Source organism: Lytechinus pictus, chromosome 8, assembly GCF_037042905.1.
Source record: "Lytechinus pictus isolate F3 Inbred chromosome 8, Lp3.0, whole genome shotgun sequence".
NCBI classification, from domain to species: domain Eukaryota; kingdom Metazoa; phylum Echinodermata; class Echinoidea; order Temnopleuroida; family Toxopneustidae; genus Lytechinus; species Lytechinus pictus.
In genome coordinates, this window is record NC_087252.1 from 5,815,451 (window position 1) to 5,837,670 (window position 22,220).

The following is a 22,220-nucleotide window of genomic DNA, read 5'->3' on the forward strand; positions in this document are numbered from 1 at the left end:
TGGAAATCGTTGAAATGAGCAATCAGCTCATTCAGGTCCTCCAAGGGGCAAAATGCGACTCCTACATAGTCGTCGATGTACCTCTTTAAAATAAGAGGCTGTGGGCCTCGGAAGCTCCTCAAGATTTCCTGTTCGATACAACCGACAAAGAGGCGTGCGTAGGAAGGTCCCATTTTAGTTCCCATGGCAACTCCTTTCTTCTGCAGATAGAATTCACCATTGAACCGAAAAGCAGCAAGTCTAAGTACCAACTCAGTAAGTCGAAGAACAGTAGTATCGTCTGGACGGTCCGGTGATGGAAACTTGTGTAGAAAGTACCTGATAGCTCGGAGACCTTCATTCATCATGTTCATGGGAATATTAGTGTACAGAGATGAGACATCCATCGTGAAGAGAAGTCGTGGCCCCTGCGAGGGTAGTTGCGTACATATATGTGTGTGTGTGTGTGTGTGAGTTTGAGAGAGGGTGTGGATGTGTATGTATTATTTTGGTCAGTTATTCACAAAATCTACATGAATGTCTTCTTGATCCTGATATCATATATATATAACTTGTTTGAAGATTGTAGGTTCATTAATGATCCATCAGTAAATATTATACGTTATAACATGTAACATTTGTAAAAATAAAAAAAAAACATGATAAAAAAATCGCAATATCAACGAACCGCACATTTTTGTTGGTAGATTTGAAAAGTCTCACAACCTGTGGGAGCAGAACAATTCCACGTTTGATCAAAACCTAGGAATTCGAAAAATAGGTCGGCAACCATGTAAATGAAAAAAATAAAATTTTATGAAAGTGCTATTTTGCACGTATCGAACATTTTGCTTAGCATCGGCCAAAGTCAAAGATGAAGTGCTGAAGACTTGGAAAATTGTGCTTTGGTTATCCAATAACCTTATTAGCTTGAATGAAATTTAGCTCATTATATGACTTTCACATATTCATCGCTTATTTGTGCAATTCGATCGATTAATGGCTGGAATGTTTGAGAAAAAACGTGTTTCTTAAAAACGGCGCCTTTCATTGACGACAATATAACGTCTATTTGCCCACTTTAACAGCGGAAGAGCCGTGGCTAAAGCCGAGATTGTAGGGGTTGGATTTCTCAGTCAATCATTGAGTTTGCGCAATTAATTGCCTTCCTCTGGGAAAAAAACACAAACAATGAAAATATAAATAAAAAAGCTTCCATATTTCTTTATCCTTGCATATTAGTAGGCCCTATGCTAAAACAGATTTCTTCACTTTTAACATTTTTACCACTTTGTCATATGTCACGTGATAAAGTGCACTTTACCCATCAATCACTCGCGGTAATGGATGTTTTTGTGTTTCACTGAATGTGTACTCCATTACACTTTAGATAAAACATTATGTATGCTCAAACTAAAATGTGCCTCTGTTTTGTTTCCGTTTCCTTTACTTATTTATTTTCCATCTTACGAATTGACGATATAAATTCTTTGTGGCGTTACAATAACCTTGCTTGAGAAAAATATCGACGCGCCAGCAGTGAGTCAACCGTCAACGTTTAGGCCTACCAGACATATTTGTCGAAAGTACGGTTCCGCTTATCTCATGAATAATTTATGAAACAGATGTTCGCTTGGCAAGCGATTCGGATATGTATGACTTTATATGGTCAATTCTACTATTAATATCACCTACTTCTATTACATTATTTTCATTAGTACAAATGCCATTGCATGTACTACTAACATTACCACAACCACCAATACCACTACTAGTACTACTACTAAACTACTACTACTACTACTACTACTACTTCTACTGCTACTATTGCTACTACTACTACTACTCCTGCTACTACTACCACAACTACTACTACTACTACTACTAATACGACTACTCCTACTACTGTTACTACTACTACTACAATTGCTGCTATTTCAATTACTATTCCTACTATTGCTATACTTTTACTTCTACTACTACAAATACATTACAACAAAAACAACAACTACTACTACCAGGGGCGACGGAACCAAGCGGCAGGAGGAGCACTTGCCCCCCCCCCCCCCATTCCCCGAAGGAAAAAATGCTTAGAATGGAAAAGGCTTTTTTTATGAAATATGCCCCTTTTTATAATGAAATACCATTTTCGAAAAAAAAAAATTATTTTAGGTTAGAAAATCACAAAAATTTTGGCTCGCGCTTCAATAAAAAAATATTGTTTTGTAAGGTAGCCATTCTGCTCCTGTTTTAAATAAATACTTAGAATGTCCAGTTTACAGGTCGGAATATCACAAGTTCGCGCTCGCATTATTCGATTGGTGAGATATGTATCCTATTCATGAGACACTAAGTTCCGTTTTTAACAGGTTACTTCTCTGGTTAGTATTAACAAATATTAAATGTATTATTACATGAAATGTCCAAAGTTTGAGCTAACGTTTCGCGCTTAACAGATTAGCATTGTGATAGGCAAAAAGCGAGTTTTACTACCCCAGATTTTTTTTTTCAAACCGCTCGCTCGCTACGCTCGCTTGTGTATGAACCATATTACATATCTTTTCGATCAGCAATCATTTCAAAATGGCTATGCTCAGCTTAATTACTACAAAAACACACATCTACTTCATGAAGATGATAATCTCATGATAAATAAAATCCGTTTGTACTAAAATGCCTACTTTGACATATAAGTGCCCTTTTTTGCTTTGCCCCCCAATGAAATTACGTTCCGCAGTCCCTGACCACTTCTACTATTACTACTACTACTACTACTACTACTACTACTACTACTACTACTACTACTACTACTCCTACTACCACTACTAGCACTACAACTATTACAACAACTACTACTACTTCTACTACTCGAATATTACTCCTACTCCTACTACTACTGCCGCTACTGCTACTATATCATTGTAAATGTTCTCATTTTCTCTGCCTATAGGTCAGATGGTGTGGATGCCAGAATCCAATCTCTTCGTATTTCTCTGCTCTCCTCAACTCACATCTCTTAATGACCTCCGTGACAGGAAAATGCACTTTTCAGACATCGCATCACATGATCTCACACGTGACCTGATACTTTTTAATCAACAGAGAATCGCAGAGGTAACTTAATAATATGGACATGGTGGATTTCGAACGTGATACAAGTTTTGGGATAATAATTAACGTTGACAAACTGCTCAGAATATCGTCAGTGTTTTTTGTCATTTTTATTTTGAATGAAAGTGCATGATAGAAAACTCAATGACAGAGATAATCAACGACCCACAGCCCACGTTTTAGTTGAGACTAGTTAAAGAAATGGAAGTGAATAATTTCTGTCACGTAAAATAATAAGCTATTCGTAAACTTATTGGGTCCGTTTATACTCTTGACCCTCATCATTAAAAAAGATAAGAAATTCCAGCCTACTTCTAACGCAGATTTGAGATTTTGCTGCGCTTGCATTATTTGTTTGCAAACAGCAATTTATTGGCAGATGGAAATAAACTTCACATTAAACATTTTTTTTTTTTTTTTTAAATCTGCAAGTGAACGAATAAAGGGAAAAAAAAAATCTTCTTCTGTTAAATTAACAAAAATACATGCCATAAAAATTATTCCACCCTGACGTTTTTTAATACTATCTTTATTCTGTATTGCAAATTTTAATAGTTTTAGTAGACAACATACACACGGGCATTGGTAGCTGAAATGAGGTCAGGTGAGACAAATAGTTTCTTTCTAATTGGACATAAAGGTTGAGATGAATGTACATAAAGAACACAACTCTTTCTCTCTGCACATGCTATATGGCATGGCAATAATAGCATGGCTTGAACGGCAATATGCTTAAAAATATACACGTTTCCGTAATTTTTTTTTTTTAATAATAATGCAATGTGCGTGAAGACTTCCAAAAAAATACATAGGCCCACAAAACCCCCACAAAAACACCAAATCCATAACCGAATCCATGAATATATAACTGTATATGCATAGTTTTTACTCTGTTTTGAAGTTGTTGATATTGTTTTCAGGTTGAGTTAGCAAAGCAGCTCGAACAGAAGAAAGAGGAACTGCGCATACTCATGAGAGATCTCGAACTGGAAAAGAAGAAAACCGATACACTTCTGTACTCCATGCTGCCGAAAGAGGTCGCTAATGATCTGAGAGATGGCAAGAAAGTTGAGGCAGGTTAGTAAACTTGGATTACTAAAATACCCATTTACGTAAATCCTGGTGAAAATTATGCTTGTACTCCGTGCGTAGATACATACAATTGTGAAATTCATTTTTTTAATATTCGAAAGAGAAAGGAGAGGGAGCAGTGTCTTCGATGGCTGGTGTATTAAGTAACATTCCATTGTGTTCAGAAAGATCAGCAAAAATAAATTGCATATTACCAAACCGAAAATATTAATTAGAGGTTAGTTTAAGAAGGTAGGATGTTGTAATTATCATTCGAGGAATCAAACGAAAGTTAGCCCGAAAAGAAGAGGGGGGGGGGGGCGGGGTAAAATAAAGCAAACACATATGATTAATAAAAACTTATTTGTCTATATAAATTTGTGTAATTATAACGGGGAAGGCAAAAACGAGAAAAAAGACAATTTTTACAATTTTTTTCTCACCTAGAGTGTAGTATATCACCTTTACCGATTATATGTATTATTTTCCTTTGTTTTATCTTCTGGCGCTCACGTCCGGCATTGATCTTTTTCCACCCTCTCCTTTTTCTTATCTCACGCCCTCTGTAGGTGATTTTCAGCAAGTGACGATTTCCTTCAGTGATATTGTCAAATTTACAGATATGTGCTCCCAGTGTGACCCTATACAGATCGTTCACCTTCTCAATGAGATGTACGTTGTGTTTGATGAACTAACAAGTGTGCACAATGTCTACAAGGTACGTATTGCTCCATACATCTGCATCCCTAACAATAATTATATAATTAGGTGAATGAAAATGAAATAAACACATAGATGTGAATACAAATGAATACGTGATAAATTGAAGGATTCAATAAAGTGGATAAAACAATGATTAGTAAATAAAAAATATAAAATTTGGTCTGAAAATTGTAGGCAATTAATTATTGGCCTTATTATCCTTGTTGATTATTTATTAAAGATTTAATATTTTTGATGAGCGATAGATGTGCCAATAGAAGAAAAGTTAGAAAGAAATGCATAAATGCAACTTCCATGTGCATTCTAAGAACCTTCTCTATCTGAAGTGCATTTGAATTCGTTGAAATTAACGCAGCAACGCGAAGCCGCCGCGTTAAACTATTTGATTAATTAAGCATCATTAACAATGCTATTGTTTTCAGGTTGAAACGATCGGGGATGCGTACATGACGGCAGGAGGATTACCTATTCCTAATGATACCCATGCTGAACAGGTCACGTGTTTTGGTCTTGGTCAGATTGAAGGAGTCAAGAGCATCTCCTCGCCCGTCACAGGCGAGAAAATACAGGTAAAATAATTAAAATAACATGCATATAACACTGCCCATTTCAGAAAAAAAAAATATTTCGAGGTTCGTTAAAAACCCTGTTTTAATTCGGAACTGTGGTGTACGCATTCACTTCACTTGTGTCGAGTGCTGCACAATGGGGTAAAATTCGTGATGGAAAAAAAGCAACGCAGGTTGCAAGCAACTACCCAGTGTTTAAAAAGTGAGAGTCATAAGTGTTTGAAAAGTGAGAGTCATAATCAGTAGGCCTCGGCTGTTTTTTTTTTTTTACTTATTCATTAAATTTTTTTTTACAGGGGCCACGGAACCGTGGAGGGGGGGGGGGGGGGGGCTTTAACCCTAACTTAGTCAAAAGCGTGTAAAAACGTGAAAATTACTACCTGATTGTGATTTGGGGGCATTGTCAGCCCCTCAGTTTCAAAACCGTTCCGCAGCCCCTATTGTATTTCCATCTGCCAGTGTCTAACTCTTTACGATCAACATGATCAAAAACACACAAACAATTAAGGAAACATAATAAAGGTTTGGCGACAAACCATTGTCACCGAAAATGTATTTATTTGTTTTTCTTTTTAAAAAAGTGGCAATTTCCCTTTTCCCCCCATATGACATCCTTCTCCGTAAAACTTAGATTCGAGTTGGTATTCACACCGGTCCTGTAGTAGCTGGAGTTGTTGGTGTAAAGATGCCTCGATACTGTTTGTTTGGTGATACTGTCAACACGGCATCGAGAATGGAAAGCCATGGGGTGCCAGGAAAAGTTCATATCAGCCCTTCTACATACAGGTAGTTTACACTATTATTGTCCTTAAAATTCACATTAATTTAAACACTTCATAAATATTTACTCAATCTTTCTTTTCATTTTATCTTTTCATAAACGACGTCACCGATTTGTAGGTTTTGACCTTGACGTAACCATGATAACAGTTGATGATAGGGTCGTATTTTTTGGAAAGCCTGTAGCGCCCTCAGTACTTTGGATGCCCGAATGACTAAGGTGTTAAACAAAAAACCCTTTCGAAATAGTCGTCCCATGACCATAACTTTTACCTTGTTGACCTTCGCGTGATTTCCAGGGGATTTACAGTGAAAGTTCAGTTAAAATCTTACCCCTTTTAGATAGAGGGAAACTACATATCCCAAAGTTAACATAGAAGGATACTCACAAATAACCTAAACCTCGGCGATAGTTCAATCAGGACACTCATCCACAACATGGTGGAAATCCAAGGAAGAACATGCAATAACCAATGTTCAACCATACGATCATGTGATTAACTTAAATTGTTTTACGTTGTATTGTCCCACACATTATGTGTATATTATACAGAGCAATTAAGGGGAAAGGATTTGAAACAGAGGCGAGAGGTGGAACGGAAATCAAAGGCAAGGGCAGAATGATGACACACTTTGTGACGTCACGAACTAACCAGGTCAATGATGACTCTTCGGCGTCAGAGGAAGGTATTGAACCTTGAACTTTGCCCTTTAACAATCCCATCTTGTTATTTAAAGTTAAAGGATATTTTTTATACATTTAAACTATTTACCAATTGAACATAAAACAGCCTATTTCAACGTTTAGATAACCGGCAGAGTATGCTAAGAATATTACACGAACTTAAACTATTTATTATTATTTATTTATTTGAATATATTTATTCAGGATGACAAGATCAGTTAAAAAAACTGTTTTACATCATGGTCCTGACATTAAATACATAAATACATATAAATCAATAATATATTTAAAATGAGATAAAAATCAAAGTAATATCTGAAAATTTGTGCTTAAAGTGATACAATGCAATACAAGACAATTAACAATATGTTATACAAAGAAATATAGTAAATGTTATTAAATTGAAGTAATTATCTACGAATTAAAGAACAAATTTCGGGGACGAAGTGTATGAATTAATAGTTGCAGAACTATATAAAAATTGATAAAAATCTGGATAATAAAACATCTTTTTAAGTGGAACACTGATATGAAATAGAAATAAAAAAGTGGTATAATTTACATAAAAGTGTGAGAGTACATAAAAATAGTGTTTCATGTATTTATGAACCAAACTGAATTATAACTAAATAAAAATTTATACATAATAAATTGTAACGAATTACAATAAAGATATAGGTACTATAAACCTGATAAAAACAATGATTGGATCGAAGTGTATTTGAACAAAATGGTATGTAAAATGTACATGAGACTCCATATCGGGGTTTGGGATACAATTTCTTTCTTTCACAATTAAAACTCTCAGGTAATGTAGTACATATGGATTGCCCATCAGGGTTTTAAAATTAATTTCTTGTATTTAAATTTAAAATTATCGAGTGATGTTGCATTTTGGAGGCTGGGTGGAAGCTCGTTCCATATTTTAGCACCAGCATATCTAAATGATTATTTGAATAATTCTAGCTTAGATTTAGGTATTATTACATTTAAAGAATCTACGTTTCTAGTGTTAAATCCATGGCGGTCACAATACATCTCAATTTCATTACATAATCGTCCTGGAGCAGTGCCATTAATACATTTGTACATAAGTGTTGCAAGAAAGAAGTTGCGTCTTTGTTCAATGCTTGGTCACAAGTCCGTCATTAACTTAGTTCCATTGTATTTCTCGTAATCAAAGTTTTTCGTGACTATTCGTGCTGCTCTTTTTTGTGTTCTCAACAATTTCTTTTTGTAAACTTCTGGGCAATTACCCCGTACAGAACATGCATAATCATAGCATGGTTGAGTTGTAGACTTATACAATATGTTCAATAAGTTAGAGTTAACAAATTTACTAAGTTTGGCAAGAATATGGACTTATATTCGACAGATTTACAAACAATATTAGTGTGAGCATTCCATTTCAACTTATCATCAATCATGAGTCCAAGATATTTCATGTTTTTTACTTGCTCAATCTTGCGCCCTTCAATATAAATGTTAAGTTCATTTAAGGATTTTGATTTTTATTGCATCACCTTAGTTTTATCTTATTAATTCGAAGTCTGTTATTAGCATACCATTTATTGATTTCAGCCATGTTTGTCTGTAATTTTGCATTTGCATCGGTATTATCTTTCCCACTAAGATAAACAACCACATCATCAGCGAATATATTGCATGAACCATTTGTAACATATTCCGAAATATCATTAATAAAGATAAGGAAACGAGTGGGGCCAAGGGCACTACCCTGAGGAATACCTACTGCGGGGTACCTCGTGTGTGATCGTTTACCTTGATGTTGTACACTTTGCTTTCTATTAGAAATATAACTCTGAAACCATTGAAGCTGATTGCTACGTATTCCATACTTCTCTAATTTATAAATCAGTAAATCATAATCGATGCAATCAAAGCATTTAGAAATATCTCAGCAAGCAGCTACTTTTTTTTACTTTAATTCATGGCTTCATAAAAAATCATCAAGTATGCAAGGTAGACTAGTTGAGGTAAAGTGATTAGGTAAAAAGGCTGATTGGTCGGCGTTGATCATGTCATTTTTATTTAAGTATTTCAATAGTTGGGATTGAACCGCTTTTTCGATGATCTTAGCAACATGGCTAACAAGAGAAATAGGCCTATAATAATTTCTATCTTTCTTTGAACCCTTGCCTTTATAAACCGGGGTTGTTCGTGCCATTTTCCAGTCGTCGGGTATTTCGCCAGAAGATAAACTTTTATTGTAGATAAGGGTTAGAGAATCACATATGTATGGTGCTGCGATATTTAATATTTTTTTTATCTAGGCCTAAAACATCCACCTTACTCCTTTTGTCAAGGCGAGTAAGATGTTTTAAAATTGTGTCTATCTCAACATTTTTAAATTCAAAAGATTAAACACTTTCAGGATGTTTCCATTCAATTTTTTTTTCAGGAAAAGTATTTGCTATCATTTTACTAATGTTTGCAAAATGATTGTTCATTTCATGACAGTAAAGCCGTTCATAACAAGCCAGCCTTTGTCGAAAATCGGTGTATCGAAACAGCAGTGTCGTCCTGTACTGACCGCACAGAAATGTTTTTAGCGCTAACAATGCGCTAAAAATGCGCTAACAGAGGCCCTGTTACAACTGGTAATGTGGCAGCGATGCACTACTGACACATTGAAATAAATGTTTTGACTTCACAATCCGAAAGATGTTACTGGGCTTACTGTTAGCGCTCTCTTAGGTTAACAAAGTTACTGTGCGGTCGGCACTGGACTCTGGACAAACCTAATCTTTTCAATTGTTGTCCTGCAAAATCTTAAGACGAAGTGCTCTCCCGGTCCACCAATTTTCGACAATGCCCTCTAATCCGTCCATTGTGTTTTGACGGGCATTTTCAGTAAATTCTGCAGAAAGTATATGTGAAGCGGATGCTAAAATACGATCCCAGTTGTTTGGTCCCACATATCCAGTTCCATGTAGTATTGTCACTATTGTATCAAGAGTCAAATGCACAAACCGGGTCAATGTATTGGTTTAAAAGACTGTTTCACAACGGGTTAGTAAAAGAACAATAAGTTCAACAATACGGGAACACTTACCAAGGCTTGATAAATTCCGTGTTATGGTGCACTTTTCAAATCCTTCCTGTATTTCGACGGCGAAAATAGCCAATCACCACTGTGATCAATGTAATTGCGAATACAGCATTCCGTTATACGTGATTGGGATGTTTAAACCTATTTATCCGTATACAGTGGTATATGCAATCAAATGGTGGTCACACTGCGTTCGAGCGTACATAATGTAGATTTAGAGTCCATTTTATCTTCAATCAAACTGGTACGAAGTGAGGATATTTATCTATGTTAACACAAATTGCAACCAAATCCACGTGTGACATACCTTTCCCGATGTCGAGAATCATTGGTATCTAATCCCAGATCTAATATAATTCTTGCAAGAATGATCCCCTTCCCTTTAAAGCTTATGCGAGGGAAAAGTTCCGGCGTCTGACCGCTATCTATTGTTACAACATGAACAAAGTTACGCACACATTATTTTGTGAATGTCGATCACGTGGTAAACGTTGTGTTGAGAAGTTGACGTTTTCTTGAATAGCTTTTTAAGTCTGCCAGTAAGTCTATTCTCTTGAATTAGTCTATTCACCATGTTCATCCGATTACTAGCAATATTTATGTATACTTTTTTATCAATACCAAATAAACGAACTTAATTGTTCCATAACATTTTCTCATTGTTCCTCCACGTGTGTTGTTGTTGTTCTTCATCTTCTCCTCCTCCAGCATCGCTTCCTTTCTATGTTGCTGCTGCTGCTACAGCTACTACTGCTATGCCGCTACTGCTTTTACTACTGCTGCTACCAATACCATTATTAGTGCTACTGGTAATAATTAGTACATTCTATCCACGAATATCAGTGTGAAACATTATATTAATCATTTGAATTAGGTTAATTTCGTTCAATAAAGATCAGTTGTTGCTTCACCATTCATCTTTATTACAAATATTCAGAGGCCGATGACCAGGCTAGTTCTGATGACAAAGACGTGCAGGCTCCCGTGATTATCAACGAACCGATCCCGACAACGAATATCGATGGGAAAAACACAACCACATCAGATGTTACTGCGCCCTCTGGTGTCAAGAACGAGCCATCAAAGACACAGTCCTCATCATCTTATGATCATGATGGAAGGAATACATCTTCGACATTATGCATTGTGCTTTAAACTCTTACTTCATGCGACTCTAAGTTGGACACAGTGAACTTCATTAAAGCATTGAATACGACAAGTTATATAAAACATCTTTTACTAAAAATAGGGTATGTTTGTCTAATATATAAAAATATATACAAGACTTAGAAAAATTTTATTTTCTAAAAGTTTCTCAATTAAATATCAAGAGAACGTTTGCGCCTATTGAATGTTATACTTTGATTAGTGTTAAAGTTGTCATTGATATACACCTTATTTTTAATTACATATTTTGTGCATTTGTTTTATAGATTTTTTTTTCTCATATGAAAATCAAAGTTATTTACTTATTTATTTTACATTGGGGATGGGGAGAGGTGTACTACATCAAGCTTTTTGTTTTAGTTGCCCCATCCCATTTCTTTGAATGTTAAAAATGTATTTGCTGTATATGCATATCTTTGTGCAGTTATACATGAAAACATCCACTGTATTAATGATGTAAATATAAACAATATAAAGTGGAAACATAGATATCGGTCGCACCATGAATAATGTCGATATTTTGTAAATGCATAATATGTAGCTTGAATCGTGATCTTTATAAGGAAATTTGTGTTTCAAGCGTATTCCACCACAAATTTTACTTTTATGTTATCACGCTCTTTTGTTGGTTATGAAATATATTATGTTAGTATACTTTTATGAATGATGGAAAATGATTTTGTATAATCATATTTTGTGAAAATAGAAGAAAAAAAATTCCTTTGAATGAGAAAAATGGAGAAATTAGTGTGAGTCAATCAATCACATAAGATAAGTTTATATATGTAAATAAATAATTGTTATAAAACGATTTATTTCCCACGGATCTTTATATTTTCATCATCAATTTACCCTCACGCTCTGTCTATATCTCTCGCTCATTCCCTTTTTTTTCATCTATTTTCTTCATTCACTCTTCTAGCGATTACCAATTAATTCCTATTCTCTTTGTCTGATCCATTCTCAAAATTCATCTCAACAACCGATTGGAATCATGGCCGTGTACGCAGAGGCTTGAGGAGAGGGTAATTGCTTCCCCTAGATATTTTGAAAACTTTTTGCTTTGGCTGAAAATCTTTACAAAATTCACCAAAAATGTTCACAAAATCATTCGATTTTTCTTTAGGAAACCCTTAAACACCCTCTTGACCAATCACTTAAACCCCAACTCCTTGTATCCTGTCCAGCTTGATAATGTGTGAATAGAAAGGGCATGCAGTTATTGATCCATGTTTGAAATCTTGACAATGAAATATGAATAAACCTTAGGCTGTTTTTTTATTATACAGAATTATTTTGTAAATTATGTCGCCATTGTTCTAACACTTACGAGTTCTATGTTTTTGTACGTGACAGGTATTTTATAATTTCTTACAAGAAATGTATGAATAAAAATATTTTGGTGTTCTTTCAGTACAGAAGTACTTACATTTAATGATGAATGTGTGATTGCGATGGTCAGGTGGATAATACGGAAGCATGGCAGTTTGCCCTACCTCCCAGTTATCAGATATAATTAAAATAATTATATGAAGAGCTCATTTGCAAAAGGGGTTAGATCCATTTCTAATCAAATTTGATTTTGTTGTCCCAAGACCCAATGTATGGATGTTTAGTAGTTATGATGAAAAATGAAATTCCCATTAAAAGTGAAAAAATGGCAAAGAAAAATCACTTTAGTAAAAAAAAGGGCTAGATCAATTTTAATTTGTTTGGAAATGGGGCTAGATCCACAAAGGTAATTTTTGAAAAAAAATATAAAGAAATATACAGACAAGCATCGTAATGAGCAATGTTGAGGAATCATTGTTGTTAGATAATTATAGGAGACTGGAAAATTACTTTAACAATCGCTAAGAGTTTCGACATATAGTGTACAATTTGGTATTACCACCAATGGCGGCGGAAGCCCAAAAAATTAGGGGGGACCAGCAAAAAAATTTGACAAGCTAAAAAAAAAAGGTTATCAACCAAAATTTTAGGGGGGGGGGACCAACAAATTTTTTTGACAAGCAAAAAAAAAGAAAAAAAAAAGGTTATCAACTAAAATTTTAGGGGGAATCGTCCCCCCACCTCAAGTTTAGGAGGGACAGGTCCCCCCTCCCGTCCCTCCCCCGCTTCCGCCGCCTATGATTACCACCGATGCGACTAATGTTGATTTACACTGAAAGTGATACTCTTTCTTTGAACCAGAAATTTCTCTAATTTGATTTGAGATTTTTTCGGAGGTAAATTGCTTGTTTGTAGACACCATACCATGTACGGTACCGCAGAAGCCATCTTCATCCTGAAGCCAAGTCAGAAATACCGTCCAGTACGTGGGACAGAATGTCCCGAGAAAGTACCTTTCCGTCGAGTATTTACACCAACCAAACAGTGAGTTTATATCATAAAATGTTCATGATTTGTAACTCTGAAGTACTATTGTGTATTATAAAGTAAATCCTGATTATTAGTACAGAAATTAAGTCGTGTGTACCAAGTTTATTTTGAATTGCCGCATTTTTAGGTGTTGCGTATGCTACGTAGAGGGCAGTGTTTCTAAATGATTTATTTTTGTTGGTTGCAATTGTTGAAATGTTGGTAGTATTTTGAATATATATATAAACATCTTTGACCAAAAAGGGAAAAGTTATGTACAAGACGGAACGATTTCACAACAAAGAAGATCTGGCTTTCAAAACTAGTCAAAGGAGAACGATCGGACAATAATGAAATAACTTTATGTAAAACTGCGCATGCACTATAAATCAGTTGATATTGTGGATTAATGAATTGTTTTTTTTTCAACAAAATAACTATTCAATTAATACTGATTCGAAATCAAAACAAAGCCACACTTGTTTTATAAATTCATAAATACGAAAACAATTTTGGGAATTAATGTGTTAAGGATTACCCCCCCCCATAAAAAAAAAAATAAAAAAAAATATGGCTTAGTTGCGTATAAAACACATCGAAATACAATACAAGAACGGTAATTTCAAAATTGATCTGAATTTCTGGAGAAGTATTTTCAATAATTTGATTTGTGACATTGACATTAAAAAGGGCTATTTTGATTTATATTAAGCAATGAAATAAAGTAGTAGATACTCCTGTGCTTTAAAGTTATGCATAGCAATTAGGTGCAAATTGAACATTTGGGTGCAAATTGAACATTTGGGCTGCTCGCTTCATAAGCTTTGAATTCCTCAAATCTCTAGATTTTTTGTCTGCCAAATCCCCGAGCTTAAAGAAATGACAACGAACATTTCACCTCAAATGCCTAAGCAGACAGTCAATTTATGTTAATTGTTTGAGTAATGCATATTCCTTACATTTTGTTAGTACCTTTTCAACCGTCAACAATACTTGAAAAAGTACAAAATTTCGTCGTATGGATGTAAAAATAATAACATAAATTTAATCATTTTTCTGTATTATCAAGTGTTTACGCAATTATTTCAATTATTGACTTTAAACAATAATGAGTCTGAAGGGGACATTTTCCTTTTTCTTTCTTTATTTTGAAATAACATGTATTCATTTAAAGCATAATAAGATAAAATGAACAAAAACAGACATATATCACATCAAATATGTATTTTCGAATAGCAACATTACGTCACAAGAATGCTACAAAACACAACATGTACATTTAAGATTAATTAATCATTTCTTTCCAACTTAAACACTGGAACAAGATGATTCCATTAAAAGTTAATAATTTCTTTGTTTTAAGACTGATCCCATGTAGAAATAATAATAATAATATTAAGAACATGGATTCGGACTGGATGATATTTCGGTAATAATATTGATGATCGTTGTATTTATTTAAATCTCAAATATATTATTTGTTCTACTGATTATAAATACAGTTCGCCGTTTGTTTGAAAATTGCTGGTACATTTCGTGTAATAGGCATCAAAGATACATATGTCACTGTTTTATTCGGTGCAATAGCAAGAATTGCACAAACAAAATACACGTCAAATATAGGTCCAACATATCGTGTTTCCAGTTGGTTTGAGATTTGCTCATGTCTTATGCTGTCCTTATTACAGATCTATTACCTTGAAGCAGCCTCCTGCACACATTTTACCAACACCCTTAACTCAATATTGAAAGATATAGGGGAATAAACAGCCTTGGCATTCAATTAACATTACTCAAATTTCTGATCAATCATACCTTCTCAAAGAATCATGTTTCCATGGTCTGTCGAGTTTTAATGGGTGTATGAGAATGCAGGGTCACGTAAAAGCTTACTAAATGTATTTAACAATTTTGAAACTTATTTTTGAATATAACTTGTACAAACGGTTTATTACAACCTATCGCCTTAAGTTTATAATAGAGACCATTCAACGTGTTCAAAATGTATGACAGTTATTGGCACTGAATGAAACAAGACTCGTAATTGTATCCTAATCTATCTCATGCTGTTTTCCGTCATTTGTGTTCTCCCTTCAAATAAGGTAGATGATCCTTTTGAGTGGATGATTATTAAACAGATTAAAAACAGAATAAACATAATTAACGACTTAAAGAATAATCATTTCCTGAACAATACCTGTCTAAAAATGTACAGATAACCCGGGATGAACTTGTATTTAATAATATATTAGTACACTTGCTAGACTAAACGTTGCCACTTAGCCTTAAACAACAAAATGTATGATTTGTACATAATTCCATGAAGCTGATAATAAGCTCAGAATAAGCACAAAAATATTTACAAGAAATGTTTGTTGACAAATTATTATTACTATTTTTTTTGTAATAACAGATGGTTGTGTTTTGTCTCATGCGGGGTTTATTAAAAATGTTTTATTCAATATTTGGGATACTAACAATACTTTCATCATCATATTATCATTGCCATAGTCATAATCATCATTCTTGTTAATATTGTCATCATTAACCGTATCAATAAATCATGCTTATTGAAATTATCATTATTTCTGATAATATCCTAATCACCAATAATACGGTAATCACAATTGTCATGAAATTATATCAAAACTTTATCCCGGATACATCCAAAATAGGTTGGTCCTATCAATGATGATACTTTAAAAGAGGTGATAGATGACGAATACTTGTACGCCATCTACGTATTCTTGTATGAAAATACAAGTCGAAAATGGTACTTTGGGGCATATTCTCAGGTAACTAAGAATGTTTTTATGCCGGGATCAAATTTGCTGAAATAAATCGTGAATATATTGTAATTTGACAATTCGAAATAATGATATTTCAGCGCCGTCTACTGCCTGACGAGACTTTCACTTCAATGTCAATATGAATTGTTTTTATCAAGAAATATGATAAGCGTATTTTGGCAATCACTACGCAGTCGTTTTCTACAACGCACAAATTCCTTTGAAAATGCAAGTCGAACTACAATGGCCGAGGGGTTTTCGGGAAAGCAGATCGTCCGAAGATTTGACCGGACAAAAACAATCCGAATATGTTGTTTGTCCAGAGTCGAGGACGTGACTGCTGTTTTTATTCACCGATTTTCGACAAAGGCTGTTTCGTCATTGAAGGGCTCATGAATAAAGATTATCTGTGTTACAGAAAGCGTCTGCGTAGAGATTGCACAAAATGCCCTGGTGAATGATGAGAGGGCCCATCTTACGTATGCTGTACTCTGGGGGAACCTTCATCTTTAACGGCCCCCTCAGTAAGCAGTGATCAAACAAGTAATTTGAGGTAATGTTTAGGCCCTCAAAGCTCATTTGGTGGATGTTATAGTAAGTGTAGTTGGCGATAATTGATATTTGCCAGATTGAAACCCTTCTACATCTTGTGTCTTACAAAAGTTCACATTGGGCCAAGAAGGATCAACTAAAATAAGAAAAAATATATATATATCCACATTTAGTTGGGTCCCGAATTTTCCTATTGCATATAAAACAGATATAATACATACTTAACTTAATTCCGAAATATATAATTAAATGCTCAGATATGTAAATAACATAATGATTCTTACCTGAAAATTAAAATGATATAGTTCTTTGATATTTGAATACTTAAGTACATTATATCAATGCGTAAATATTTAGATACTTAATTACTCAAATATTGAAATTTCATAAACTTAGATATTATACTTAAGTACTTAGACGCTTAATATCTAAAAATATTAAAGATGAAGTTCAGGCAGAGGAATAACAAATGGAATAATAGTGAAAATATGATGAGTAAACGGTAAACGAATCCAGCGAATGGTGGACACACGGTTACCCGTCTTCTTAGGATTGGTGGGTTCAAGCAATCCGGCTCATAACCGAATTTAAAACACTGCAAAAGAGAAAATCCGAGATAAAGGCATATTCAAATGTAAAATGTTGTTTGTCTGTACAATAAGTACGTCAGGGGCACTGTCGTATTACGACACATTAAACACTTTTTCGCTTTATTCTCTAACTACATAACTTTTTTTGCAATTTATTGTAAAAAATTAAAATACATTATTAATGCAATAGGAAAATAAGGCGCTGGTATCATAAGTAGAAGATATTTGTTACAAATACAAACAATATGAAAATTATGCAAATATTATTTTTTTACGGATATAGATTTGTGAAGATCGTGCCTTATTTTTATTTGCAGAAAACATGTTAATGACAAGACATTTCCGCTTCAAGTGCACTTCATAAACTTTAAATGTGCTCTCCAAGTATTGTCTATGCATACTCATTTATCATTTTCCCATTTTTTAAAGGAAGTCTTATTTATTATGAGGCAAAGGACACATTTAATCAACCTTAAAGCGTGCTTACCTTCGTGGCTATCCAGTTAAATCTAGTGACTAGTTATTTCGTGAGATTTTTGGAGGCCTAAACAGATCAAGTAACAAGAACCCTACCATGTCTACATGAAATTAAAGATATTTGTACGAAATAGGAAACTACTTTGATTTATTGATATATTTATATAATTCTGTGCTCAACGTAATAAAACATAACCAATATTAGAAAAATAAAGAATTATTGAAAGTAAACATATTTCCCAAAATATAAACCTAACATAAGTTTTTTTGTAATCGTCTGCCTGTTTTGCTACTGATTTTGTTATCAATTTATGTCATTTATTAATTTCAAGTGTACGGTTGGTAGAATCTTGTGTACCGAATTTACTATTATTACTCGACCAAACTGTTTCCCTGATTTTCTGATTTTGCTAAAAAATGAAATTTAATGGATGTAAGCATATTTATTATGCATGTAGCATTTAAATCTGGGGTATAAAGAACAAACGAAAGTATTTATTAGTCTGAAAATAAAACAATTTGAAAGCGCGATGTTTTGATAAATTTCAAATATTTGTTTTTCTTTAAAGCGGGTTTCCCTTTTTGTTAGCAGGTCGTACCCTCATTATAGAACTCCTCGAGACCATATGATGCGTCTTGTGTACCTGGTAGGATCATCTCGGTTGGGCATGCATCGGAACTCTCTATTATCCGGTGAATAGTCGCAACTATAACCGTCGGGACAGTCACACAGCCACCAGCGTCTGCTTCGGGCTCTTCCTCCGTAGCTATGGTAACACTGCTCATATTGCTTCACTCGACACTAAAATGAGGATAATAATACAAAAAATCGTTACCTTTATCGTAGAAGTACCTATAATGTACAATGAAAATTGAAAGAAACAAAAAAAATCGATGGATTGAGGATTGACCTAAGACAATTGCTAAAAAGAAGAGTAGAATACGCTATCGTGCGCAGAGTATGTATGCATTTTTTTAATGGTGAATTAATTGGTATATGGAAAGACAGTTCACCAGTTGTTTTATAGGACATGGGATTAAAATTATGATATTGAAAAAATACAATACAACGACATCTGTTTAATCATTATTATCGTTATTATCATCACTGATATTATTATCATTATTATTGTAATTATCATTATTATTATTATTATTACTATTTCCATTATTTGACCCTTCGGGTAAGGGTTGGTCTTAAGCCCATATCATCCTGCCTTTGTTAGACCGATGCGTATCCTTAAGTGTAATACAAAATTGGCCCTTAAATGGAGGGCAAAGGGGGTGGTGCTTTTCTACGAAAAGATGTCGGTTGACCGTCTGGGAAAAGAAGGAGTGGGGTTGAAGGGGGTGGTTGTGTTGATATGTCGGTGAGGGATCCTTATAAGCACTAATACTATAAGTTTGCTGAATGCTTCTAAAACCTTTCCTTTCATGTGACACACTGCCTTGAATCATCTACAACAACTAGAAACTCGCCTCGCATTTAAGTGAATGACTTTAAGCCGGTTCTCTTGCAAACAAATACTCTCGGTTAATATATCTCAGTGACCTATTGCAGTGAGCATGTCCCTTTTTTTTGGGGGGGGGGGGTCAAAATGCAGCCTTCATGGCTCAGAAGATTTATCATTTTAGAACATCGGGCTATTTAGATCCAGCATCAACAATTTCACCTAGAATGTTTTTTTTGGGCAACAACGAGCATATTAGAATCTCTTCGCTTTCCAATCAATCGTGAGCTTCATTAATACAGTGTTTAGAGGGATTGGATTGCGATTTATAAATGAATACGCGATGATTTATGCAATGGATTGCTATTGTTAGTGGTCATAAATCATCTGCGTGTATTACGTGCGTTATGACTCCATTTATAAACAGAATAAGAAAGTACAAGCAGATGCATGTTGTATACACATGCACAAGATGCAGCGCATGCACACTGTTTATTTATAAAGATTGAATTTGGTAGTGGGGTAATATATAGTAGTGGATGATAAACTTCTTTGGTAGCTTGAATGATGACTATATTATTAAAAACACAGATGACATTCATCATGGATAAAACTAGGAGTCCGAATTAGTTTGAACTATCTATGACGTTAACACTTCATCCATTGCTGGTCTTCAATTCCCACTGGGAAGTGTTCACTGATTCCTTCGCGGTGGAAACTATGCACAGAGGGTAGTCGCTGGAGCACCCGTCTACATGTATTTGCTTTGAATGGTTTAATTGAGTACCAGACGGTGTCCCTTGATGATATTTCAATCAAAGTCGGACAACATGAAAGTATTTCCTTATTAAAGTTCTATGCCAATATTTTTCTTGCTTGAGTTGGATAAAAGTTTTTTAGATCTGTTTTTGTTGGGTTACATTCGTAATTCCGAAGGTTCGTTAGTCCGAAAACGAACTAAAGTTCGTTAATGCGAAGGTTTGCTAATCCGAAAATGAAGTAAAGTTTGTTTTTCCGAAAATGAAATTGGTTTATTTTTGTAACAAAAAAAAAGGTGTTGTAATTAGAAAATAACAAGATATCATTCAGTAATACACTCTAAAAATCAAGGATTGAAAATAAATCCAGGTCAGCTTTGAATAGTGACCAGCCGAATATTAGATTTAGTTTTAAACCTTGTAGATTTCAATATAAATGAAAACAATTGGAATTTAAATGTTTTGAGATTTGATAATTAATCCTAAAGATTTGAAATAAATTTTCAACATTCTGCTGGTCACTATCCACAGCCGATCTGGATTTGTTATTAACCCTTGATTTTTAGAGTGTAATTTCAATGGAGGATGATACATGTGTATGTTGTGGTCAAAGCATGTAGGAATTCGCGCTTGGATCAGACATCTTTTTGATTTTGATTTTCTTTGAGCAATTGCTGCCTGATCGAGCGAATGGATTAAACATGTTGGGGACTGTGTGTTGGTCACATGTAAATAACCTCCAGATAATGGGATTTTTTTAGGGAGGTTGTTTCATTTTTAACAGCTTCTGCTGATTATGATGAAAAAAAATCCCCGTAGGAAAAACAATTGCCCTTTTCTCAAAATGGAAAGTGCCCTTTTTTAAGTAAAAAAAAATTGACGTACTACGTAATACATTTCAGGTTAGAAAAATCACAATTTTTGCTCGCGCTTCGCTCGCCTCAGTTATTATGTAGTAAGGTACTCACCCCTTTTCTGGTTATAAAATTATTAGAATGTCCAGTTTTCAGGTTGGAATATCATAAATTTTGAGCTCGCGTTTCGTGCTCGCGTTTAATTACTTTGGTTAAGTACCAATCTTGTTTCATTATTACGAGAAATATAAATATAAATGAAAAGGCTTCAATATCATTGCACTTCGCAGCAAAAGGCTTAAGTAAGTATAATTTACAGGTATGTATAGTAATACAACTGGTTAAAAACATCAAACATGAAATTACTCAATATAAAGAGTTATCGTGCTTTTTAAAAGGAAAAGTTGCTAGGATGCATCGCAAGCATCCTGATTTAAAAAGAAAGAGTAACGGGATTAAAGTAGACAAAAAACAGGAGTCCGGATACGAGCGAGCCGTCAAATCCAATGCACAGTTTCAGTCGAGAATCATTAAACCCACCTGCAAATAATTCCACCAGAATGATGGAATTGATTATCCCATACCCTGGCAGAACAGAGAAAAGACAAAATCGGTTAACAACGACTGGAAGTGTGCCCTATTGCAGCCTATGAACAATTACTTCTAAAACACACTTATATTCATACTACACTCATATATCAAGACCCAAGACACCAAAAGTGCCTTAAAACAACTCACTTAAACCCTTTCATTCAGCAGTCACCATGCACACGACGCACTCATAAAAATAGGGATTATAACAATATTGGGGGGGGGGGGTGAGTGGTGAGTGCTCGCACGTTCCAAAATAGACTTATCCAACGAAAAACTGATCAGTAATGTCCACTACCACTTGCGGAGATTTTGATAAAAATGAGTTGGAATATTGGTATAGATATCCAAACACCGATTCATTAAATATATTACAATGCTCTGGGTGTTTAATTTTCATTTCTTATTGAAATGTCCAAAAGTTTGAGCTTGCGATTAGCTCTCTTAACATCTCGCGCGGGATGCCCTTTTAACAGTACGGCCTAATTAGCGCCATAATTGACCAAAATGCGAGTTTTAGAACTTCAGATTTTTTTTTTTCAAACAGCGTAAAAAGCCTATAAAAATATATAATAATAATCATGAATCACTTCAAAAAGGCTTTGCTCAACTTAATTACTACAAAACACACAACGACAA

General features: G+C 34.5%; 1 protein-coding gene across 1 annotated transcript in view; it reads left to right on the forward strand.

Annotated features, from left to right (window-relative positions):
• The window catches only part of LOC129267442 (guanylate cyclase soluble subunit beta-2-like), a 35,066-nt gene extending 21,455 nt beyond the window's left edge, over nucleotides 1-13,611 (forward strand). The window contains exons 7-13 of the mRNA XM_054905153.2: nucleotides 2,930-3,093; nucleotides 4,011-4,167; nucleotides 4,731-4,879; nucleotides 5,307-5,453; nucleotides 6,085-6,239; nucleotides 6,787-6,920; nucleotides 10,929-13,611. Of these exons, the coding sequence (XP_054761128.2) occupies nucleotides 2,930-3,093; nucleotides 4,011-4,167; nucleotides 4,731-4,879; nucleotides 5,307-5,453; nucleotides 6,085-6,239; nucleotides 6,787-6,920; nucleotides 10,929-11,146 (1,124 nt within the window). The 3' untranslated portion in view covers nucleotides 11,147-13,611. The remainder of the gene's footprint in view (nucleotides 1-2,929; nucleotides 3,094-4,010; nucleotides 4,168-4,730; nucleotides 4,880-5,306; nucleotides 5,454-6,084; nucleotides 6,240-6,786; nucleotides 6,921-10,928) is intronic.
• The last annotated feature ends 8,609 nt before the right edge of the window (nucleotides 13,612-22,220 follow it).